Here is a 27,616-nt window from a genome sequence, read left to right as displayed (position 1 = left end):
TTTGTTTAAATTTAAATTTCATTCCTTTTAGCAATGGCGCAAAGAATTATTTAATTAAATTTGTATTTAATTAATTTATTTAAATTTAATTAATTTATTTAAATTAAATTTATTTAAATTCAATTTTTTCAATTTTTTCTTATATATATACATACATACATATATATATATATATATATATATATATATATATATATATTATTAATTGAAAAAGAAAATGTAAAGCGAACTGGTAATTAGACGAAAGGTCTATCTGGTATATATTATATACATATTTATTAGCTCGCAAATAATAAATGGTGTGTGCAAATAATAATGTCTCCTTAGTTTATTTCCTGGACTGTAACATATATTTTATTTCATTAATGTGAAGGATAAACAGTTAATTAGTTCATAATTGGTACATCATATCTGATATATATAATTTTGAATTTAGTGGTAAAATAATTTACGTTTTTACATTCGTGATTTAGGCAAGAAATTTCATCAAAATTTCTTAGAAAAAAAAACAGTTTTCTCACCTGGAGTCTTTGGTTTGTCCTCTCGTTTGGCTGCGTGAAAAGAATTTAACATTATGAAATACACTCAGCAAAAATTTCCACGTGTGTCAAAAATGTTATAAATATAAGCATCAAGTTGTAATAAAAATTATTATTTCTTGCTAATAGTTCAGTTAATCTAAAAACAAATTCAATTCATATTCTTTGTTCTGTAATCCGCATTAAAACCCTGTTTGGATTTACTTTTCATTAGGATGTTATTTGAAGTTTAGTCACTTCGAAATGTATTTAGAATATCAAGATACGCTTCCAATTACCTACAGTTATGCAAAATAAATTAATGTTTCTTTTCATACAAGCATATTTATCAACTAATGCATAGTAAAAATTTTAGTAATATAAAATTAATTTCATCAATTTGATGCTGGATCGAATTCCAGGAACATGATGACTGCGTTGGTATTTATATGGCCTTACTTGAATACGAGCCATTTTAACTTGAATGCCAGTAGAAGAAGGTAATTAAACTTACGTTATTAAATACTTTTAAAGTAACCTCTTCGAAATGCTTATTATGTTGAACTCATGGATTTCATAGTTTGTAGGGGGGAGAAGAAAATATTGCCAGCTGAGGAAGTATTTTTTCACACCTCGTTTGCTTGGGATAGAATAAAATAAATGCACAGCTGCGTCTTGAACAATTAAGTATTTTCTTATAATATACCGGGTGATCAAAAAGTCAGTATAAATTTGAAAACTTAATAAATCACGGAATAATGTAGATAGAGAGGTAAAAATTGACACACATACTTAGAATGACATGGGGTTTTATTAGAACCAAAAAAATGTTATCGGGCCTTTTTTCTTCGAGGAAATGCGTGATTCTGGTTTTGTAACTGCTACCGTGACGGGTGAGAGGTACGCCGATATGTTACAGAATCGCATCGTCCCCAGCCTGGCTGATAAACACCTGCTGGAACGTACGATTTTTATGCAGGATGGCGCTCCACCCCATATTGCTAGACGCGTGGAAGATCTCTTGCGCGCGTCGTTTGGTGATGATCGTGTGCTCAGCCGCCACTTTCGTCATGCTTGGCCTCCCAGGTCCCCAGACCTCAGTCCGTGCGATCATTGGCTTTGGGGTTACCTGAAGTCGCAAGTGTATCGTGATCGACCGACATCTCTAGGGATGCTGAAAGACAACATCCGACGCCAATGCCTCACCATAACTCCGGACATGCTTTACAGTGCTGTTCACAACATTATTCCTCGACTACAGCTATTGTTGAGGAATGATGGTGAACATATTGAGCATTTCCTGTAAAGAACATCATCTTTGCTTTGTCTTCATTTGTTATGCTAATTATTGCTTTTTTGATCGGATTATTGCTTTTCTAATAAAACCCCATGTCATTCTAAGTATGTGTGTCAATTTTTACCTTTCTATCTACATTATTCCGTGATTTATTAATTTTTCAAATTTATACTGACTTTTTGATCACCCGGTATATATGTAAGGTCTCTACATAACGTTATTTTGAGATGATACAATACCACAGAATTTTTCTACGATTTCAGGTGTTAGATTTCAACAGATCATTTTAAATATTAGATTTCCTTTTTTATGTTCTGTATGTTTAATATGTAGATGATTAATTCTTAAACCAAAAGGCCCGTCAGAACTTATCAAGTTAAAATTATTTAAAACACTAAAATAAAACTTGAATGTTGAGATAAGACAAACGTTTTCTTAATTTTTTTATATTTAGCCAAAATGGGCTGTTTCCCCAGAAAGGCTATTAATTTCCTTTTGGAATTTTGCGTCATTCACTACAAGAACTGCGTTTCACTTTTCGAATTGTTGCCCCCAAATATTATAGCCCTGAATTACACTTAAAGAAATTAAATAGTGAAGAATCTGTATGAATGTATGTGCGTTTCTGGCACTGTGAAAAAAGAACCGTACCAAGAGATATCAACTTCTGAATATCGTAGTCTTCCACTCAAATATAGGCATCCGAAAGCCCAAATTTGGAATTTTTTTATTATCTGTTTCGTATTTTATAAAGCTTTAACGAGTTTTTGATTAAGAAACTCAAAGATTTCAAAGCGAGCAGTGGCAACACTGTACGGGAAAAAATATTTTTAACTCTAGCGCTCGAGACTGTGTATCTGAAATTCTAAAGATATGCTCTTTTGAAATATTTTGTGATATCGCTATTTTAATAGAACCAGAAATTAAACCTTGTGCACCATTGCACGAAGTTTAATTTGTGTTAATGAAATCTACCCTATTATATATCATAAAAAATTTCAATTATGACCAAACCTTTAAGAATAGGAATTTAAGTAGTTTTAATGTAATATAAGCAGAAGAAATATATTCAAGTACAAGCGGAATATTAGGAACTCGTTCAAAATGTAAATAAAATAAATTTATATTTTTATTTCTACGGGCGAGTCCTTTATCGTATATTCCCCGAATTTAAATTGCACGTTCTTGAACAATATTTTGGTACGTAAAATTATCATGATATGTATCATGGTATTAAAATCACCATGATAGTATTCCCCACCAATGGTAAGCTGTCAGCTGACTTCGGCTTAAGTACTACTAACGCCAGAAGTGGTGGCCACTTTATTATGGAGGCACCTAGTAGGTGGGCCACCATTGCTTCCTGTGAAGGGAGGGACAGTTACAGCCATGCCTTCTCCGCATGATGTAAAATTATTCATCAAATAATTTTTAAACAAAAAGCAAAAGAATTACGCCATTTAAAATGCAAACATTTTCAGCTTTTATCGATAATACTAACTCTGCGTCATTAAAATGTAATAATGGCTAAAAATGTTTAACTTTTAAACTTCATTATTTTCTTCAGAGAAAGTTAGAACAGCTTCTTCCCATTTTCGCAGTTTATGTAATTCTTAACCTTAAATATCGATTTAATAAAAAGTATTTAACAGATGAAAAATTTAAATATGAACTTCCAAAGTTGTACAATTAAGGAAAAACTTAAGAGAAACTATTCCTGAATTGTGAAATGCTTCGACTGAAAAAAAAAAAAAAAAAAAAAAAGGAAATTAATTTACTTTTTATTTTCTAACCCAGTTAGGCCTACTGTGGAAAGGAAAAAAAACTTTCTCTCTTTGTAATATCATTTATTTTTTATACTGAGCTACGTAAATAAGAATTAAGAATGTAAGACATCCACAATTTAACGAGAATTCATGTTCTGAGCTATCAGCAAGCCCTTGTGGAATTCCGTATCAAGTTTCAGACTCAGTATTGCTGCTGCTTGAATGTCGGATTTAAAGCCCCCAGGTGAGTAATAGCATCAGGTTGTCAGGACTTGTGTTTCTCTTAATTTGCTTTGGAAACATGATGTGTGCTGAATAGAACAGGGAGCTTATTCAAGCTATGTTCAAAAATGTGTGGAATAGACGACACAAGCAGGAAGGGTATACGAAACCCTTTATTTTCTATACTTTACAGATACTCCCGAACTTCGAAATACAGAGACCAACCACTTGCCGGAACGTAAGAAATATAAAACTATTAACTAAAACTCTAACTAAAAGCTAACTAAGAATTAGTATACAAATGCCTAGCTCTAAGATTGGCCTTTATTTAAAAGGGTACGTATGTAGTACGCCGAGCTGCTGAAACTACCATACGGTGTTGGTGTATTTAATTATGGCAAAGCACACTAGGGCTATCTGCCTATGGGGAGGGATGCCTTCGTGGAGGACTTTTTAAGGGAAACTGGCTCGTATACACGTTACACATGGGGAAAACCACGAAAACGCCCATGCAGCCAGCCCGTTCGCGGGATTCGAACCTCGGACCGAACTACCAGTGTTCAGCGATTTTACCGCTCGGCCGCTGGTGGGCCCAAAACTACAATACGTTTTCAAATATCAAGAGAGCTAAACCTCTGACCTTAAAGGCAACCAGCAACTGTGTGAAAACTCGTAAAAACTGCAGTGGCAAGCGGCTTGCTTCCTAAATCTCCTTCTCTGTCCTTTAACTCTTGGCAAAAAGCCACAACTTAAATACTTGGGCGTTAGCAAGACTATTTGCATAAACAAGTTGAAGCATTTAATTCTGGCCGGAAGTAGAAAATAAGAAGTGACAGTACAGTTTTAAAATAAAATAAACGTTAGTAAACCTTAGGATCCTTACAAGGTACTTAGCTCAGGAAGAAATCTCTTTTAAATTCAAGATCCCTCTGAAAGAACCAGACAGTTTGTTGCTAGGTAAAGAGTTCCCATTAAAATGTAATTACATTCTGAATTTCGAATTGCTTGTTACAGCCTTTTATTGTTGCATAAGTATGTTAGTTTTCCTTTCTGCAACTTACAAATATTTAAATTTTACTTTATTGCGAAATCAATATATTTTCAATTTAAATCGTACTTCAGATTTCGAATTTCATACTTTTTCCAGGCTAAGAGTATGTTATAAAACAATGATTTTTTTGGAGGGGGAGCTAGACTAAACAATGGTCTTGTGATACAAAATTTTGAGTATACGTTACTGTTATTTTTATCAGTAACAATGATATGATCAGTATCACTGTTATCCACAGGAATAAGATTCTGAGTGCTACACAAGTATTCATCCATTAATTTTATCCAGACTTATGTATTCTTTACAGATGGTTAAGACAAAGCGATATGATTAATATAATAACGTGCAAATTCTCTTCAAACTGCACAAATTCAGTTATTGTCAACGTTTTCTGTTCACGTAAATCATGGTGTCAAAAATTCCTGCCATGTAATGTTTAACAAAGAATTTCTGCTATCTTAGAATTATTGAAAATTATTGAAACACATTTTATGTCAGAAAGAAATAATCTGGTAGTGAAAAATTAAGATAATTTTATCATTTGGGTCACTTGCCTTCCGAGTTGAAGGGTGAAATTTGGTACGGAAAGTTTTATTTTTAATTTTAATGGAATTTGGTATAGACATAACTTGATGCCACTTAAAGGCAAAAAAGGCACTCTTCTATATCCGCCTTTGTTGGGCGGATAACGCAATTGAACTTGCATTTCTTGTCTCGAAACGTCGACTTAGGACATATATTAGATTTATATATAGCATTGATCTAATATAGGTATTCCGACACAAAATAGGAGTTTTCTGAAAAGATATGCCGATTGTTTTCCATATTTCGATTCTACGACTAAAATTATGTCAAAATGCGAAGTTTTAGAAAAATTGCAGGAGTAGTTTTTAAAAAATTACCTCTAAAACTTTTAGCTCCTCAGTGTTTATTGAATTTGCTATATATTAATTATCTCTTTTGTTGTTAAGCTTACTTGATTCATTTTTTCACAGTTCGAAGTTTAGGTTCAATTAAAATAAAACTCGCAGCTGTTTTCTGATATGTTTCTAAAATGCGTCCTTTTTTGTAATTTTTGTAGATATTTCAAAAATATTTTTATCGACAACTTATCAAATGTTTTCCATTACCTTAACGTAGATATATTTCTAGACATACCTGCAAAAAATTACAGATTTTATTCAAAATTTCGAAAGCTATACGTGAATTTATATCTATTGTCGCGTTTTGAAATTTGGCATGTTTTTTATTAGCGATAATAACGCCAAACGTGCATAAAGCACTTTGTTAAAATTATTTAAAAGTTTGAACTATGCATCTTTTTTTTCCGCTCGTGCACAATGAAATGGAAACAAAAATAGGTTGCTATAAATTAAGGATTAAACCAAATAAATTACTCTTTGCGCAAAAAGTTTGCGAAGAGAATTTTTAACATTTTTCGGTCCGTTTCTCATTACATTTTACAAAATTTAATATTGGAGCATAATTTGAGTCGTAGAGTCCATATATGGGAAAAGAATCGGTATGCCATCTCATAAAAAGTCCGATTTTGTGTCAAAATGAATATGTCAAAATAAATCTAATATATATCCTAATTCGCGCTTTCAAGAGTTGAAAAATGCAAGTTAAATTTCGTCAAGCGGCCGAGTAGAACGGGAGATATAGAACTGTTCCCCTTTTATTTATTTATTATTATTTTTTACAAGGTATACTTTATAACTGGTGATAGAACAAAACGAGTGAAATACTTAAGGCTCATCAGCGCAGCAAGGTCTAAAATAGAGACTGCTTTTAAGAGGACTCATACACCTTAAAATTCATAAGTTCTTCGAATATGTGACTGTTGCAAGAATCGGGATAACTTATTTATTTTAAAAGATATTACTTCCAACTTTTCACAGCTCACTACATAATATAGCTGTTTTCTGAAATAGTCATCAGAAAGTTTGTGTTGCCACAAATATTTTTATAATTTAATCCGCTTTGTGACAACATTTTTCGTCAAGTTTCCACCTTGCGCGCACAGTTTAAAACATTGTGTTGCATAATTTAATTCCATATTTAATATATAGCTTTTATAACATTTGGAAACTACTGTGAACCTAAAATTCTAAGAATGTCGTGTTAAATTTTTATTTTATTCAGAGTTGAGTTTATAAAATGTATTTTATTAAAAAAATCTGTAATGTTTTCGTGCATAGTTTTTTTAATACTAAAATATTCATCAAATTTTCGGTTCACTTAGAAAATAGTGCCTATCTAAAGAATTCCATGAAATTTCAAGTACGTACCATTAGCCATTTTTAAAATATCATGCGCGCAAGGTGGAAACATGACGAAATATTTTGTCACAAAGCGGATTAAATTGCAAAAATATTTGTGGCAACACAAACTATCTAGTTACTAGTTTCTAAAGCAGCTATATTATGTAGTCAGCTGTAAAAATGTGGAAGTAATTTCTTTTAAAATAAATAAAATATCCCAATTCTTGCAACAGTCACATATTCGAAGATCATAAGGGGTTTAAGGTGTGTGAGCCCCCTTAAAACAAGCACTATATCCTTATAAACCTCTTTTTTATTCCCTTATAATAGCAAAAGAAGAGTATAATATAGCAATGGTCACTTCAGTTAGTCATACAGCTTTGTAAGTACAATATCGTATTGGAAACGAGGCAGTTTATGAGTTCCTGTAGCTGCTGTTTTCAAATTCCGGGAGTTCTGGAAGGGGAGGGTAAGTCGCACTTGCCCTTGCAAGAATTGTCCAGACATTTCTATAGTGTTTAGGTTTGAAGATCTGGCTGGCCAATCCAGCCGGTTAATATCCTCACTTTCCAGAAAATCATCCACCAGATTAGTTAGCTGTATATGGTAGATATTGTTGCGTTATTTTCTTCGTTCACGTTCGTACGGGATTCGCAGATTTCGAGTGAATAAAGATGATGAAGTAGCGAAACACACTTTATTTACCAATATTAATCAGGACAGCTCCAAAACACTTTTACAGTAGTCGAAGATATACTATACACTCGCTCGAACAATCAGCGACTAAGCCATCAGGCTATCACGGTGAACACAGCTTCACTGCAAAGCACCAGACTCTGCTCGGTCGTTCTCGGAACTCCACGATCTCTCGAGACTCCAGAGCACAGCTCCCGACTCTTCGGTTCAGTCGTTCCCGGAGCTCAACACACTCTCTCGACAATGCACTAACCGCGATACACTAAGAAACTCTTCGATGCACTCGACTACCAACTCGGCGCTAGACTTCGAGACACTCGCTCAATGACTGACTATCAGGTTGGTCGACGAGGCATACTGACTGCGGGCCAGCGGGTTTTATATAGCTTTCGGCTTGTGTTCGAGAACATTCTGGGCTAAACCGGTAAGAATCCATTCCAGAAGGTTCTCCATCCGTCCATGGCATATAGCCAATTTTGTCACCAAACGGGCGATTTCTTGCCAAATGTGGCAACCTTGCCTTCCTTTGCTATTTTATGGTAACCCTAAACCTGCTTTGCGGCAAAGCTATCTCACCGCGCCTGTACATTTCGTAACAATAAATTATTTCATTTAAATCAATTTTATCAGATCTTAGAGCTCTGAAAAGGAGTACAGGATCTCGTCTATTTGCAAGAAGATCAGCTTTTTCCTTGGACAGAATATCGATTTTAGACCAAGCATCAGTGGGAGACCATTCTCTTCACAGATGAGTCTCGATTTAGCCTAACCCCTGTTTTTGGCATACCTTCACGTGGGGAAAGCTAATAACGCACTATCTGCCCTTTAACGTCAAACAAAGGGAGCAACCAGTGTGGATGTAGATGTTTGAATGTCTGGACAAGTTTCATATTGGACAGACATCCATGTCTTTGATGTAGAATATGGGACTTCTGTGAAATTTAAGGAAGAGTTTTCAGAATCTTACATTCGTCTTCTTAGAGGTGCATTTAGCTTTCAGTATTTTAATGGCAATACTACTCGTCCATATACCGCTGATTTTCCTGAAAGATGGAAGATTTTTCTGAAAGTGAGGATATTAATCGGGTAGATTAGCCAATTAGATCTCCAGACCTAAATTCGATAGAACATATCTGGAATACACTTGGAAGGCCTAATGCAACTCGCCTTCCTCCCAGATCATCCAGGAACTGAGAGTAGCGATGCTGTATGTGTGGGATTGAATACCACAGACCTCATAACCTGTATCATTAAAATCTACCTCTCAGTCTTGGAGATAATACAGCAAGCGTGAAAATTCTCTTAATTTTGAACATCAGTGTATATAAAGTGTACTGAGTAAGTATACACCTTGAATAATCATATCGCTGAGTAAATGAATCGTTATTAAAGGGGGGAAATGAATCCTTTCTCGTTCCACGTCTTCTGAAATCTTGGAACTGGAACTGGACGTAACTTCCTCTTTTTTTCGGGGGGGGGGATCTAAAATGACGTTTCGCATAATATTTGCTTTTAATGACAACTAACGCCAAAAATCTAGCTATGCAAAAACATAATATCACATGTCGATTATCGATCTTTTAAAAAGTGTATTTTATTAGCAAGATAATTTAATAAGGTTTTTCTTCTATAGAAGAAATTTTAAACCGAGATTTGGCGGTGAAAATTTACTGTGTTTATTAGATAGTCTAGCTATCACATCACAAACACATCGATGGTCTGATTTTAAAACCATATCAACTAAGTATCACTTCAAAATTTGAAGTACTTCCCACTGAAGTACTGATGCATCTTTAATTCTCGATTTTATGGTAAATCTAACTATCTAATCCTGGAAAAATCTAACAATTTTATTTTTTGATTGGTAGATTTTGTGTGTTATATATAATCAGAAAACGGGTTGTTGAACTTCGGCAAAGTACTTCGAGGAGTGTCTGCTCAAAATGAGAAGTGTCTTCTGGGCAAAACATTCTAAAAGAAAGATTTTATTTAGCCTCGAGCGCTATCTGCCTATTGGAAAGAGGCCTTCTTGGAGGACTTTCTAAGGAAAATTGGCTCGTATGCAAGTAAACTATGAAATTAAACTATGGGGAAAACTATGAAAACGCCTATGCAGCCAAGCCCGTTCACAGAATTCGAACTTCGGACCGCACTACCAGTGTTCAGCGACTTCACCGCTCTGTCATTGGTGGGCCCTTAAGAGAAAGTGTCTCGTAATTACGTAATGCATGCGGGAAATCACGAAATGAACCTACAGACAACACGCTCACCTTCAAATCTGGGGTGATTTAAATTTGGATCTTTTAGATTATGGCGAAGCATAATAAGATTAACTGTGTAAAAGCGGGAAAGTAACTTGGCTCCTATTTACGTTAGTCATGAGAATAATCACAAAAACGCATATGCAGTCAGCCCATTTGCCAGGCTATAAAATCAGATCGAACTATCAGTGTTCAGAAGTCTTATCCGTTCGCTATGCGTATTTTTTAGATGATCTTTAACGATCGTAAGTTTAAGCAAAGTATGTTTAAGTAAGCTAAACTATGATATTTGACATGTAAGGTGCAATATGTGAATTTTCAGCGGCTTTCGACGTTTAGTTTAACGATGGTTATCAAAACGCAAGATTCTTAACCACTTGCGCAAAAATGAAAATAACGGGGTGCACAAGTCGCCTAACAACGAGATTGTTTATTTCTCAAGTTACAGCTCTGGATTGCAATCGCAGACGCAGAGCGGTGTAAATGAGACACTTTACCGCTTGTTATATTCATATATTGTTGTTTATTTCTCGAGTTACAGCTCTGGATTGCAATCGCAGACGCGGAGCGGCGTAAATGAGACACTTTACCGCTTGTTATATTCATATATTGTTGTTTATTTCTCGAGTTACAGGTCTGGATTGCAATCGCAGACGCGGAGCGGCGTAAATGAGACACTTTACCGCTTGTTATATTCATATATTGTTTATTTCTCGAGTTACAGGTCTGGATTGCAATCGCAGACGCGGAGCGGCGTAAATGAGACACTTTACCGCTTGTTATATTCATATATTGTTGTTTATTTCTCGAGTTACAGGTCTGGATTGCAATCGCAGACGCGGAGCGGCGTAAATGAGACACTTTACCGCTTGTTATATTCATATATTGTTGCTTATTTCTCGTGTTATAGCTCTAGATTGCAATCGCAGACGCGGAGCGGCGTAAATGAGACACTTTACGGCTTGTTATATTCATATGTTGTAGCGCACGGCACCGCAACCGTGAAGTTTAATCGTAGCGCAAGTGGTTAAAACAAAAGCGCGCGATAACACAAACTTTTGTTATTTATATTGTGTTTAACTAGCATTGTAATAACATGCATAATTATTCTCTCCCCCAGGATGCCAGTGCACTTTTATCATAACAAAGCCTGAATGGACAAGACCGTTGAACACTGGTAGTTAGACACACATTTCAAAACTGCAGACGAGAGGGCTACTTGAGCCTTTTCGGTATTTTATTCGTTTGAGAGATGAGTACCAGCCATTTTACTTAAAATGTTCTTTCCGCTTTGCCTTACCGCACTGAATATAACCGCAACCTAAGTATACCAATAAATTTAGATGGATGAAAACGTTGCAGTAAGAAGGCACTGCAGTTTACTTGTGTAAATGGAAAAGAAAGAAAAGAATGCAAATGAATTCATAGTTATCTATCAAATAATATAGAATAGTAGCAAAAATACCCAGAAAGTATCCTTAAAATGGCGAATAGTTATGTAACTAATAAAAAGATGACCTCAGTAAAAACGTTTCATTGCGGAATATCGTTCCGAAAATAAACGAATCATAACCATTTATTTATACGTAATACGATATATAGGGGAAAAGTTATCAAAATCCGAGCAGTATTTATTGGCAGCGATTGAGCAAGTTCGTATATAATGATGATCTAGTGAAAAATGAGACATTTCAAAATAGCGATAAAGATATCGACGTATAAAAACCATTATTCTTCATTGGATAAAACGGTTATATCACACAGGAGAATTCCAATACCATACTTGGTATTCTTCTCTATCTCTCACGTACGTTTTACAAGAAAGAGAATTTTTCAAAAGTCTTAGGGAAGATGGTAAGAAAAAGTTTCTGAACTAGTAGTATATTGCATTTCTATTCCGTTTAAAGCAATTTAATAAACTGCAATGTAATTTGACAATGATAAATATTAAATAAAGAAATAAATAAAACTCACAATCCCACAAAACTGAATATCGACAGTCTTTCACACCCAAAACTTCCATAAAAACATAGTGGATTCAAATTTTTTAATTTCAATTTAATGATTTATGCTTATCTAAAAAACGTTGACCATAAATATTGCAAATACAAATTCAAAGTAATCTGTTTTAAATCCAGAGTAACCTACAATTAATTTTAACCTTTAAATTCAGTTTAACCGGAATGAAACTATCGTCGTGGTAATATAGTGACAACCTTCAACTAAACATCGCATATATATATATGACATTGTTCCTTTCAGAAAAAAAAATCGCTCTTGAAATAACTATTTCATACCGCTGCCCGTTCAATTAAGAACATTCAGGGTCCGGCTAGAAATCAGCCAGAAGAGTCACCCGAAGATGATTGCTGGGCCTGGGGTCCTACATCACCGAGACACCAACAAATTTAAAGCCCCCTCTGCTGAACGCTCAACGTACAGCCGACCCACCGCTAAACACGGACCAGTCAAGACCACCGCCTCGGACCGAGACCACAGTGAGGTGGGTGATGACAACTTGGAGCGATGACTGGCCGTTGATTGAGGCTACCTGCCAACACTACACGGGATGCCCCTCTCCTTAGGCTTTACATGGAATACCAAGGACAGCAGTGACCAGACTCTCAATGGTTCAGTTTGGCTACCAATACCCTGGTGGAGGGGACTAACACCTCCCGGCCCATGAAGAGCAAGTATAGACTTACCCCATGGACCATCGGGAAGCGCCAAGTTCATAAATTTTATACCCCCGTGGCCGAGACTGCCTAGGTACAGATCCTAGCCAGTACTGCGCAGAGTAATCTACGTCGAGTCCCGGAGGGGGTTCTTGAAATAAGACAAACTGCTGTGATAATTATAAAAAGAAGCTACAGTAGACCCCCGATTATCCGCGGGCGGATTATGCGCGGAGCGGATTATCCGCGCCTGCCGCACAAAATTTTTTCAAACAAAGAAAATAAAAATGTTCACAAAACTGAGCGAAACATTAAATTTGCTAAACATCGTGCTTAACGAAAATATCCCAAGCCTTCTCGGAACCATCCCCTCCGATGAGTAAGTGATTTCTTACTCACCCTCGCAGTGCCCGCTCCACGGTCCTCTCTCTTCTTAATCTTACTGATACGTCTTACTTAATCTTACTGATTTTACAGTTATACTTTTGTAATTACATAATACATTACAGTATTAAAACAGCACATATGTTTTAATTTTTCTGTGTATCCTTGATGCCTCTCGTAAGTACAAAGCACTTCTCTGTTTTCATTAACAAAATGCATTTTAGGTTAGTTTTAAGTGATATACTATAATATTAAACGTTACTTAAACATTTCCTATTGTTTATCTATCCTACTGTTTATCTTACGTTTTATTGTACATATACATTTTTCAAAGTTGGAATAACTGTTTTCTCTTTTGCTATACCCGTTTTTAGCTTTTTTCGGATTATTCGCGATTTTTGTTATCCGCGTCGGTCGCGCCACCCAATTCCGCGGATAATCGGGAGTGTACTGTACTAGCATCTCATTTAGTAGTACGTACAATAAAAAGCAGGAAAACTAAAATGTCAGTGGTGTATTTAATTATGGCAAAGCACAGTAGGGCTATCTGCCTGAGGGGAGGGATGCCTTCGTGGAGGACTTTCTAAGGGAAACTGGCTCATATACACGTTACACATGGGAAAGTCACGAATACACCCATGCAGCCAGCCCGTTCGCGGGATTCGAACCTCGGACCGAACTAGCAGTGTTCAGCGTCTTTACCGCTCGGCCGCTGGTGGGCCTAAATGTCAATGAAATGAAGTGCCAGGCAGCCTTCAACTAAACATCGCATATATATATATATATATATATATATGACACTGCTCCTTTCTCAATATTACGAGTATAAATACATAGAAAGAAAATCGCTCTTGAAGTAAGACAAAGTACGTACAATAAAAAGCAGGGAAACTAAAATGTCATTGAAATGAAGTCTGCAATAAAGACTACTTTGAATTTTTTAAACAGTCGTCCATAATCTTTGCATACGAATATTCCCTAGAATATTATAATATGTGTAACATAAAATGTTTAATTACAACGTATTCAGTTCACCTGCTCTTTTGATTTCGAGTTATATAATTAACATTTTAACAGATAAACGAATTCCTAAAATGGAAAGAATTTTTTTTTTTTAATTCTTGCGGGGAATGTAAAACATTTCATTATCCATATTCAAATTTAAAATGCAGTTTTCAATTCATTAAAACTTAAAAGCTTATTTTAGAATGGAAATAATACATTTGTATGAAATAAAAATATTAGTGTATATTTTTCTCGAATTTAATGATCAGAACATGTTTGTTAATTGCTTACATCATTAGGTTTGCATATATATTAATAAATTAAACTGGAAACAAAAAAACTCTGTGTATTAAATGTTACCAGTTTAAACATTTTTTTTTCAGATATTTTTATTTATCAGCACATCTGAAATACGAATTTTGGATTTTGATGATGTATTTGCCTTGACTGAAAATAAAATAGCAGAAATGTTAAGGTACAATTTCACGTTATTTTATTTTCTAACATATGGAGATTAATGAAAATATATATTTTATTGTATACGTTAAAATAATCATTGGTTCAAAAATTTTATATTTATGCAAATAATTTTAGTGAAATTAAATTAAAAATTAAAAATTGTAGAATCGTATGTATAATGTAACATGAAAATCTGAAGTGGCGCAGCTTTGCTATGAATATAAGAATACAGGGGTAAGTCTGTTTAACACTGAGTAAATAAATTGGAGAGATATCGCCAATCTAAAAATGATTTTTGGTGACTAATTTTTGTCGCCAAATTTAGCAAAGTCGCCAAATTTGGTCCGGGCCATGTAAAAATGTCATTGGTATTGTTATTGAATAAATGTGATTAATCTAAATATGTAACTGTAACCTTATCCAGCCGTTATATGCCGCTGAGAAGTGAAAGTTACAAGAGATTTCTCGACGGCTGGGGGAAACTATATACGACCGCATAAAGCATCAGTTTTGAAGTTCTTAGTTCCGAGCTCAATTCGAAGTATTGAGATACAGAGGCTGTTCGCACATTTTTTAGAGGATTTTCGTAAGCGGTAATAAAAATTCGTTTGCTGCAAAAGAAGTAATTACAATTGTACTATGTTTTTAAAAGTCAAAATTATCGTCTGTGGCTTGAAAGTTTTGTTTTTTTATTCAACTTATGTTCTATGGTTTTTCTTATGATGGCAAATTAAAAATAAAGAGAGTGCAAAAAAATGTCAAGATTAACTCCAAATACTATCAGGAACCTATTTTATCGTCAATTTTTCTGAATGAAATACCATCGCTTTACCCACAGTGCCATCCATCTGTGAGACTCCATCGGGACAAAGCTAGCAGTCACACATCAAAATCCACTGTAAATTTCCTAAAAGAAATGGAACAAAAAACTGGTATGAAGGCCACACCCTTCACTGATATCCCTACTAAATCTCCCGTTGTATCACCTATGTATTTTTGTGCTTTCGGACTTTTAAAAACTGCATTATCCAAACGTTGTCCCAAAACCCTAACAGAACTCTGGAAAGCTGTTCGAGAGGAATGGGATAGAATACCTCTTCTGCCACTTCAAGAGGCATTATTATCCTGGAAATTGCGGTGTCGAAAGATAGTTCAGAACAAGGGATGCCAAATAGAACATTTAAAACACAAGAATTTTATGTAATTTAGTTTTGTGAATACAATATACATCGTCTAAAAATGTATGATTAGCCTCTGTACACTGATTGTTTCTAATGGAGAGCCATTTTTAAACTGAGCACTTGTATTTGGCGAATAGAATTGTAATGATTTATTGCTGTTATACGCTTCATCTCCATGGGAATTCTTCATATGAGTATGATAAATAGATAATTTCCAGACGTACTGGAGTTGCCTCTGTATTTACCAGCAAATAGACTACCTAATTTTGGTACATTTTTGTGTGAACTAGAGAAATGTATTTTTTTAACAATAGCGTCCAATTTGAAACCATCATCTTTAATGGTATTTATGACTATATTTTTCTTTTTTTTTTTTTTTTTTTCATTTGTGACAAATTTTCGGTATATTCGAAAATTTTCTTAAATTAATATGTCGGCTCTGTATACTTGCAGATTTGCTTCGCCACCTTTGATTCGTTGAATTTAAAACCCCCCAATGCATATTTTTTAGAAGCAAACTTTTCCTTTTAACTTTTGGCAGTCGCAAATGACTTTTGTGTTCTTTCACTACATCTCCTGAAAATCTCCACATCTACTAAATGCGCGGACTTTTATCCGGTATTACACATATCAGTGTCCTTTTTTGTCTGATACTATTTTTGTTTTTGTTTCCAATCCCGCTGATGGGGAAAAATCCTACACCAAGTGCAAATGATAACGCCGTAAAAGAGGATCACAAACAGAATCCTGCTCTGTCAACAATTGTCCCGGGAAATGCCCATACGTTCAGGAGATGAGCAGAAGGAGTAGGGAGGGAACAGATACGAGTAAGAGAAAGATTTTTTACCGGGCACGAAGGTCATACAGCGAAGATGTCCGTCATCAAGTCATAACAAGGCCCTCGGAAGTGCTCTGTATCTCCTGCACTCCAGAGAGCAGTATGAACAGGAGGAGTTTGTCAAATCGATTTCACTTTAACTCTGTGGAAAGATTGAATTTCCGAAGAATACAAGACAGTGGTACTGGAATCAGGATGGTCACAAGCCCCTCTAGTCAGCCCGTATGCGGTCTCGTTTTCAAGCATACGCATATGATACTATTTTTAACATATTAAAATAAATTTTGTATATAATATTTTTCTAATTTCTTGTCAAGTCTTGCAATATAAGGCTTTTTTTTTTCAAAATAATGGTGATTATGACAATAATAATAATAAAAAGAAAAAAATCTGAATCTGATTTTAAATTACGTCCAAAGGGGTATTTTTTTTAATATTTTGTGTGTTACCTTTATTTATTAATTATCATGTTCTTCGCACTTAAACCATAAAATTCAGCTCAACAGCAATATCGCAAAATAATTTTAAAATCAGCATATGTTTAGAATTTCCGATACACAGTCTCGCGCGCCGGAGATAATTTTTTTCCCCTGTGCAACGTTGCCATGGCTCACTTTGAAATCCTCGAGTTTGCTAATCAAAAATTCGTTAAAGTTTTACAAAATATGAAATCGATTATAAAACAAATTTCAAATTTGGGCTTTCATATGCCCATATTAGCAGGAGGATGCAAATATTATGCAAAATATTATGCAAAATTGGATGGCTCTAGGTACGGTTGTTTTATCACAGTGCGAGAAACATACATACATTTATGCAGATTCTTCATTATTTAATTTAAATATAATACACAGCGATCATATATGGTGGCAACAATTTGAAAAGCGAAACAACGCTTGTAGTGAATCATTGCAAAATGCCAAAACGAAACTACTGATCCTTCTGGGCAAATAACCCTTTTGAACTAATAATAATAATAATAATATCAATAATAAAGTGTTAGTTCAGCTGATATGCCGATATCTTTATTCCCTTTGTAAGTTTATCCGGAAATTCTGAATAGCTATTAAGGAAGAAGCACTTTGAAATTAGGAAAAATTATAGTTATTTCTTGAAAACTATTCTTGAGATCTATGCTATCCCTATGCATATTCATATTTAAGAATCCTTCTGGGCAAATAGCCCTTTTGGACTAATAATAATAATAATATCAATAATAAAGCATTAGTTCACCTGATATGCCGATATCTTTATTCCCTTTGTAAGTTTATCCGAAAATTCTGAACAGCTATTAAGGAAGAAGCACTTTGAAATTAGGAAAAATTATAGTTATTTCTTGAAAACTATTCTTGAGATCTATGCTATCCCTATGCATATTCATATTTAAGAATCCTTCTGGGCAAATAGCCCTTTTGGACTAATAATAATAATAATAATATCAATAATAAAGCATTAGTTCACCTGATATGCCGATATCTTTATTCCCTTTGTAAGTTTATCCGAAAATTCTGAACAGCTATTAAGGAAGAAGCACTTTGAAATTAGGAAAAATTATAGTTATTTCTTGAAAACTATTCTTGAGATCTATGCTATCCCGTGTGCATATTCATATTTAAGAATGAAGCATAGTTATGAAATAAATTACGAGTTGCGCAATCAAAATTAAGGAATAAGAAGAGATTTGTCAGAAATGCACTATATTATCCGAACAATAATTCACTATATTATCCGAACGATAATCCATTATATTATCCGAACGATAATCCACTATATTATCCGAACGATAATCCATTATATTATCCGAACGATAATCCACTATATTATCCGAACGATAATAAGTGCTAACATATTTAATATTTAAACAGTCGTATCTCTAAAAATTACCTGTCATGAATAACATATTATTTAATAAGATTTGAAATGAGAGTCTGTACATCAACGTTGTTGTGATGTAACAACTTCAAATTACATGTTTAATATTCTAACACGCATACTCACGCACGAATTGAACGTTAATGCCATCAGCAGGAAATATCCTCTCCAAGTCAAGCGAGCTCTCTTGGTAGTTCGGGATGACTTCCATGTTCTCGTCCAGGAACCTGTATTCTCTGCCTTCGATCATTTCGGAGAGATCTCTGTCTCGATCAATCTCGCGCCGAACATCATTCAGGAAGCTGTCTACGGGGAGGTAAAGGGAACCGACTAGTTCTCGAGAACCGTCGATGTCAGTTACGTGATAAACATAGTAGCGTTCCCTTTGGGATGGTTCTGGAAGAAAGAGACCAATTTCAGGATATTAATTCTGGTGTTCTTGCATTTCAGTAACTCTGAAGCATCTGAATGCATTTTATCAGATAAAAGTATCAAATTTCTCTAATTAATGTTTAGATATGAACTAGATTTGAAATTCGTTATTATAACAAAGGTTGAATTTTTCAAACGCAAAGCGATTTCGAGTTCGAAATTGAATATATAACGATGTAAATAATACAAATGTAGATACAGTTGTTAATAAGACAATGCTTTCTTTATTCTACAAACATTAGACAAAACGAACATTATATTCTTAAGAAGCATGAACTTTTTCATTTTTGAAGCATATGCGTTTGAAATTACTAACATTTTTTAAGTAATTTAGAAGTCAAATAACAAAAATCAGCGTTATATTTTCAAATTTCACAAGACTAGTGTCGATGGTTTTACCGAACCGTCATCTTCAGCTGCAAATGATTCATTTGCGCTTTTGCAGCAAAGCGCTTTTTGAGGATGATGGTTCGGTAAAATCATCGAAACTAGTCCTGTGAAAATTTGAAAATATAACGCTGATTTTTGTTGTTTGACTTCTAAATTAATATTTGTTCGGCGTGTTATTGTATCTTAATTATGTTTTGCGTATTTTATTACGAATTGGATAGTTAAATTTCCATTTCCTTTCTTTCCTAAGTAAAGCCATCAATTGACATATCTGGTGACGCAATGTTCAGAAATAGTCAGAAACTTTTTAACAAATATTAGGATGATTTGGTTTATTTAATTATGATTATGGTAGCCATTCAACGGGTATAGTAGTTAGAGTCGCTGACTGCCGTGTCAAACGGGCCGCAGAAGGCATGAATGTAAATGTATAGTGTCGGTACAGCATGGCGGCACTTTAAATATGCGGCGAGCCGAAAGTCCTCTCGTGTGGTTTGGTGGAAGGGAAGAGGGGTGAACCCTTGCATCCGCTCCCCCGGGGTGGTATCCATCGAAACTGGGGGCGGATCTGAGCTAAATCGCACTGTTACCTCAATGGTGCTCAAGGATGTTACCAGCGTATTCTAGCACTCCTTGCCACGAGGAATTTGGTAGGCTTGGGCTGACTACGTCAGACAAGTGAGCAACAACAACAGCATGATTATCGGAAATCACTGGAGAGCCATCTGCCTAAGGGGAGCGTACCTTCGTAGAGGACTTTCGAAGACAAATATCAAGAAAATGTGCTGGTGTAAATATAAAAAATATAGAAACAAGTGCTAGTGTAAATATAACAAATACTAAAAAGAGGTGTTAGTGCAAGTCTCGCGTGGTGGTTTTAAAGAAATAAAATTTTAAGCGAAAAAGATCGGAAATTTGATTGAAAATATTAAACATAATATGTGAACTAAAACCTTCTACTGAAGGCATCTGTTGATTCCACATATTTTGACTGGAAAATAATAACATGATTATACAGAAACATGGATCATTAAACTAAAATAAATTACATATTTTTACATTATCATGTATATCGCTTTAAGATATCCGACTACGTTAGACACCCACATTTTGGAAAATAGTACAAAGAAATCTATTATTGGTGTTATTTATCAGAATACTATTTAAAAATCATAAACAGCTTACAAAATATTATAATTTTTATTTTATTTTCTTACATTTTGGGTTAATGACATGTTTCACGATTACTATATATGTTTATTAAGGTATAAGGAATTAAATGGACTAAAATCTAAGCGATAAAGTATAATGTTTATCAAATATACTTGTTTTAGCACATATAACGAGAAATTTCTGTTCTCATTTACAAAATTGTCTGAAAAAAGTTAGATATGTACATAAACCTAAACTTTTAGTCCATTTAATTCACAATATTTCATAGAATATTTGAGGAAAGTTTCATAAAAGTACTACTGGGTGATTCTAAATTGTTTTTACAAATTAAGATGGGTGATGGTACTCATCCAGATGAGCAATAATTGACATAGAACATAGGGTCGCATTCCATTCTGAGAGGCAGAAAAGAGGAATATTATAATTCCAACTTGAACTTGGGACATTATTGAGAGAGGGAATGAACGAGACCAAAAGTTGCACAATCAGGTTAGTTAGACACTCACAGAAGGTGCACAAAACGGATAAAACCACAAACTTGGCGTTCTATAGCAGACTTTGATGGCAAACACTCAAATGCACATCTTTGGTTAGCAAGGTCTCAACCTCGCAAACGATTGCAGCAAGTTAATTATCTAATCAAGGGCTGAATATTATCAATTAACTCCAACTTCCGTTGTATGTCCAGCTTAGCATGAAAAGTCAGAACTTCGTGTCCCATAGAAGGGCGCTTCAAGTAGAATGAGCGCAGCACAGTTAAGTCCAGGAGGACAGGATAGAAGATGGCGAAGGGGGGAAAACAACTTCTACCTTTATACAAGGGCTGATCAAATGAAAAGGTACGAAACGACGTAAAAACGTAACAGTTAAGTATTTGCATATTCCGCCATGGGAGAACGTAGCGAGACATCTTGGGATGTGATTGGCGTCTCTGACTGGGATCGGAGCATGCGCGGGTGCCCGCATTTGCAGGAGAGAGCAGAGGCTCTTATCAAAAGCGGCGTCCAAATGACGCCGCAGTCCGTATGAGGACAGGATGGCGTTCGCGTTGCAAAATTCGACGACTGAAGAGCAGCGATGTGTTATCCGATTTCTGACCGCGGAAGGTGAGAAACAGGCAGCTCGCCGGATGGTGACAGTTTACGAGGAGAAATGTGTCTCTGGCAAGTCTGTCAGAAAATGGAATGCCCGTTTTCGTGCAGGCCGCGAGAGTGTGTGTGAAGACCCGATACCACGCCAGGCAACACTGTCATCACAAGCAATCTCATCGACAAGGTGGACGACCTAGTGAGAAGTGATCGGCGTGTCACATTGCGAATGCTGGCGGTGAAGGTGGATGTCAGATATGAAACCGCGTGGACAATTGTTCACGACAGGTTGAGATATCGGAAGGTGTGGGTCGCTTGGGTTCCGAAGCAGCTCACCGACCAGCAAAAGGAAGTGCGTAACATCTGTTTCGATATCAGGAAGACCCCGCTTTCATGAGCGGATCGTCACAGGTGATGAGACGTGGTGCCATCACTACGAGTTAAAGACAAAGCTGGACAGCATGTAGTGGAAGCATGCATCGTCACCTTCCCCTAAAATGTTCAAAGTCGTGCCGTCAGCAGGCAAGGTGTTGCTCACCGTCTTTTTCGACGTTCAAATCCCTATGGAATTCCTCAAGCACAGAAAAACAATTAACTCCGATGTGTACTGTGAGACACTTCGACGCCTACGCAGGTTTATCAAGTACAAAAGACCGGGGCTGCTCATGGAGGATGTGGTTCTGCTCCATGATAACGCGCGTCCACACGTCTCCAGAGTCGCACACATGGAACTGGCCAAGTGGGAGACGTTGGACCCTCCGCCGTACAGTCCGGACATGTCGCTCTGCGATTTCCATGTGTTTGGTCCACTGAAGAAATACCTGAAAGGAAAGCGCTTCAACTCGGACGACGTACTCAAGGACGCTGTGAAGGACTGGGTCTCGTCACGGCCTTAGGAATTCTGGAAACAAGGAATGCTGCGGCTTGTTCATCAGTGGGATCGTTGTTCTCAGGCCTGTGGTGTATATTTTGAATAAAGTCTACATTTGTACCCACCGTGTCGTTTCGTACCTTTTCATTTGATCACCCCTGGTATCATGGTAGCAGTTTCCCCCCTAATAATTTAAATAATTAACTTGTTGCAATCGTTTGCGAGATTGAGACATTGCCAAACAAAGATGTGCATTTTAGTGTTTGCCATCAAAGTTTGAGCTCGAATTAACACTCGCACGTCAAGTTTTTGGTTTTATCCGTTTTGTACACTCTCTGTGAGTTTTTCACTAAACTGATCGTGTAACTTTTGGTCTCGTTCATTCGCTTTCTCAACGCTATTGCAAGTTCAGGTTGGAATTATAATATTCCTCTTTTCTGCCTCTCAGAGTGGAATGCGACCCTATGTTCTATAGTAATTATTGCTCATCTGGATGAATACTATCATCCTCTTAATTTGTAAAAACAATTTAGAATCACCCTGTATAGTAAATTTTGAGGTAAAGATTTTTAATAAAAGAAGATGTGAAAAATTCAATCTTTTCAAAAAAATAGGTTTAATTGCAAACGCAAAAAAAAGGAAAAGAAACTTTTGTCAAATTGCAAGAGCAATATGTTAAAAAGCCTGTAGAATACTAAAATTAAGCGATTATGATGCTAAATTCAGTTAATTATTGCCGTAACGTAAATCAATTTAATCTATGACATTCCTTAGCAATTGATATTAAAATCATTTCAATTTTAAAAGCTAAATTAAAATAAAATATTAACGCTCTTTTATGAAGAAAAAATTATGAAATTAGAAAACATCTTTCAGAATCAGTTTGCTCAAGAAGCAATGTGAGTACCGAAGGTATATAAATTTGAAAGAATGCAGCTTAGATTCTCTCGAGAGAATAATTTATTTAAATAGAATACTGAAATCGAGAAATGTGATGTAGAACAAAGATTTCATATGCTGCCATACCACAAACAAAAAGCAGAAAAAAGACAGCTAATATCTAATTTCTTTTATTGTTTGGTATATTTTATTCAGTTCTAATCAAAAATAGTCGGTAAAAACTAACTTTCAAATATGCACACCTAATTTATAAAAGTGTCAAATTCAAAAATCATGTAAACAATATATAGAAGCAATATCATCAGCGTGAAATATATTTTCAGTCTAAGAAGTGTTTGAAAGAAGACAGTCGGAAAGAATTTTTAGCCGCAGAAAATGAAGACGTTTGGGAATACTCGAAGAAATTCATTCATCGATGTGATTTCGTTAACGAACGCAATAAAAAAACGGCGTCTTTAATGATGTGTACAGGAAGTAAGCGAAGAAAGAAATCAAAAATGTTTGGAGAAATATTTTTTACCTTTTCATCATTTCAAGCTTCTTATCTGGAGACCTCATTATTATTGCATTCGAAAACCGGAAAAAAAAAAGATCAAAATTCTAAAGAAAAACGTTTCGTTGTCTCTGTTGTGATTCTGAAGGTATAAGAGTAAAAATAACAGATTTGTTTAGAATTGTTCGACTCTTAGTATTATGCGTCTTATCCATTTCATGGAAGCAACAAAATGCTGTTAGTTATTTCTAGCATTTTACAACATAAAGTAACACAATAACGAGAAGAATTGTTCAAGCTTTAGATTGTTTATGATTAACAGATGTAATTGAACTTACAATAAAACTTTATTTTTCGATAACAAATGTTAAATTTCGCTACATAAACTTAGCTTGGAATTTTAATACGGATGGATTCTTAGTGTACGCTTCCAGATCTGATGTTATTTTAACCAGCAAGTTATTTTTATGTTAATTCTTTTCAGTACCTTCTATATCTTTCGATGGGACCGCTCAGTTTGGGGCCCTCGTTGTGAGCAAGCCGAAGTCGGCTGAAGACCCGCCACTGTGAAAAACGTATCTTTCGATGGCAATCATTAAAATGGTGTTGGTGTGGTGTATTTAATTATGGCAAAGCACACTAAAGCTATCTGCCTAAGAGGAGGGATGCCTTCGTGGAGGACTTTCTAAGGGAAACTGGCTCGTATACACGTTACACACGGGAAAAACCACGAAAACGCCCGTGCAGCCAGCCCGTTCACGCGATTCGAACCTCGGCCGAACTACCAGTGTTCAGCGACTTTATCGCTCGGCCGCTGGTGAGCCAATCATTAAAATGAAACTTAGGTTTAGTTTAAATAGAGAGGGTATTTGAAGTTGAGAAAGAAAGCTATGTCAACTCCTCGAGAAGCCTTGTGCAATACTGGGTGCACAAGGAATTTATAATTTTCAATTAAAAAAAAAATCTCCTCTCGGAAAACTGTTTACCTTTAAGAGGCCCACTTGTGTGCCAATTTAAATTTTGGTGAGTAATTTTATATTTTTTTGGCGCGCTGGGCTAGAAGTTGGAATAGCTAGAACCGGTTTAGTAAGGCTTTATATATAGTACATAATACAGAAGATAAGTTATTATCTTCTGTATTATGTACTATATATATATCGACGTTTAAATTTCTGCCTCTGCAACTAGCGCCGGTTGATATTTGTTTTTCAAATGTTAGTTTTACTGGATGATGTTATCGTTTTATAAACCTTTTAATTAAGATTTACCTCGTCTGGGTCCTTAGAATTTAGACTCCAAGATAGGCGTCAAGACGGCAATTCATCTACGCACAGGAAAGTTAAATAGGCGTAGTCGGGACTGCTAATTAGGTTTGATTTAGTACAGATGCAAAGTGTTTCAAAATAAGTTACAGAATTTTATGCAAACTCTTTCAAAATGCATAAAGTTCTTTAAATGAATAAAATCAAATTTCTGTAAGATCCCGGAGACCAAAAATTCTAATTGGTAAAAATTTTTGTTAAACGTTAAACTTTACAATTTAAATACAAACGTCTATAGCGTTACTTAGTAAAATTAGGATTACTTAATATTCTCCAAGAACTAGCTGCAAAGTTAAGAACATATTCTAGTTTACTCAATAGGAATAGTTACTTCTAAATTTGGAAACCTTTTATTTTGTCGAGGTGTCCTAAATTTTGTTGTGAAATATGAGATTTAGGTCGTTTTTTAGACACTGTGAATCAGAAAAGTGACCAAATCAGTAAATTAGTTATTAAATTTTGGGTATAAAAATATAAAATCCTTTTTATATTTATTTTGTTGCACAATTTCAAGTGCAACGAATAATTTAGTAACCATATCGTGCAAAAACGATGTTTTTACAAGTAATATTAAACATCTGGCACTTTATGACGTAAACATCTATGTTATTTGATTGTAAATCGAATTTTGCGTAATTTTAAAAAGTTATGATTTCTGTCTTTCTTTATTTGTTTGTTTACAATATTTTACATTACAATTCTTATTGTGCTTTTGTCTAATCGAATTCTTATTAAAGCACAATAAGTTGTGGCCACATATTGTTTTTGTAATTATTGTGTACTGTATTATAGTAGATTTTGTGATTCTGAACTGATCACGGGTTAAATTGGGAAAATGGTTCAACTGAAATTAAAATAGAAACAAAAACTCATCTAATGAGTCTTGGCAACAATTTTTATTCGAAAATTGGCGGTACTTGTCAATCTCTCACCAATTTTCACGTTATTCTGGAAGTTCCTAGAAAACACATCTTCGAAGCCTAACAACGATTTCTATTGAAGCTACCAGAAATACTGAACAATATGCGTTCAACTGTGTTCAAGATGGTGTTCAAGATGGTGCGTACAACTGCGTTCAAGATGAAACCCAGCTAGTTCACAGAGTTAGAAGAATGAGTCGATTCAGAATTATGCGATTATCTTGAGCTCTTGCTCATTGATTACGGTTTAGAGTTTGTGATTGATCTCTCAGACTGATATCGGTGATCTGCGAAGTTCCTTGCGTGTTAAGGGAGAATCAGCGACACCTCCGTTATTTTCCTTGAGTTATTTGTAGTTTTCATTTTGCAATGAGTTATTATTTATTTCAATATAGTGTCTATTCCTCCCTGCTCATCTGGCGTAGTTATTAAAGAGATGTGTACTGATATAACGAATAATATATAGATTATAACAATCTATGAAACGTAAACGTTTTGTATACATAGCTTATTGTCTGTTTAAACAGAAAGAAATGCCAGGTAAAACTTCAGTCTAGTATATAATGAATTGCTTTCAAATGAAAGGCAAATTAATTTCCGACTAATGTTGTTCCATTTATAGCCAGCCTTTCGGTAGTTTTCATCCCTTACAAACTGAAGTGAACGGAAGACTGTCAATAACGAATGGAAGCAGAAACGAACGCTGCTTACCGTATTTGTAATTAATCTTCTATCGTTTAAACTTTATGTAAATGATAAAATATGTTGTGTTGTTAAAGATACTAATATGAAGCCTCCCATTTTTTGGAGTTAATAAGTGATCATATATTTATAATAATATAATAATACAATAAATAAGTCCCTCTAGCGACCCAACCCGAGGCACCAATAATATTTTAGAAGACCGATAATAATATGGAAGAAGGCAAAAGTACCTTTTTTCTTCTTCACGGACGGTCGCTGAAAGAGGGATTCCTTCAAAATGTAGAGTCATTAGGAATTTTTTGAAGCAGGAGAGATGAAAAATGAGCAATGCTCTCTCCGGGACTCGAATAACGAACCTCTCGAATACTTATCAAGCGTGCTAACCTCTACATCACGTAAGCATGCTAAGAAGGTGGAAGAAATACCTTACATACTTCCCCTTTTTAAAGGGCGACAGGAGATTAGGGGACCTAGTCGCCAAATCCTGGTGGTGGGGAATCATCATCCACCACCTTTTAGTTCAGGCGCCTCTGTAGATTTATTAGGATATTTTGGAAGAAGATGTGAAAAATGAGCAATGTCCTCGCCGGTACTCGAAACACGGACCTCTCGAATACACGTCATGCGTGCTGACCACTACACCACGAAGGCATGTGTGATTATGGCAAAGCCTCGAGGGCTATCTGCCTAAGAGGAGGGATGCCTTCGTGGAGGACTTTCTAAGGGAAACTGGCTCGTATACACGTTACACATGGGGAAAACCACGAAAACGCCCATGCAGCCAGCCCGTTCGCGGGATTCGAACCTCGGACCGAACTACCAGTGTTCAGCAA

General features: G+C 35.4%; 1 protein-coding gene across 3 annotated transcripts in view; it reads right to left on the bottom strand.

Moving 5' to 3' along the window:
- The window catches only part of LOC118197652 (uncharacterized), a 388,162-nt gene that overhangs the window by 53,413 nt on the left and 307,133 nt on the right, over window positions 1-27,616 (bottom strand). For all 3 annotated transcript variants that reach the window (XM_085816220.1, XM_085816221.1, XM_085816222.1), the window contains 2 exons: window positions 18,616-18,885; window positions 522-551 (listed from right to left, as the gene is read on the bottom strand). In XM_085816220.1, coding sequence (XP_085672346.1) covers window positions 522-551; window positions 18,616-18,885 — 300 coding nt within the window. The remainder of the gene's footprint in view (window positions 1-521; window positions 552-18,615; window positions 18,886-27,616) is intronic.

Source organism: Stegodyphus dumicola, chromosome 4, assembly GCF_044657685.1.
Source record: "Stegodyphus dumicola isolate Sdum_Otavi_A_Nest chromosome 4, ASM4465768v1".
Classification (NCBI taxonomy): Eukaryota; Metazoa; Arthropoda; class Arachnida; order Araneae; family Eresidae; genus Stegodyphus; species Stegodyphus dumicola.
Note: the sequence above shows the minus strand (reverse complement) of the source record. Positions and strands in the feature narration are given on the sequence as shown.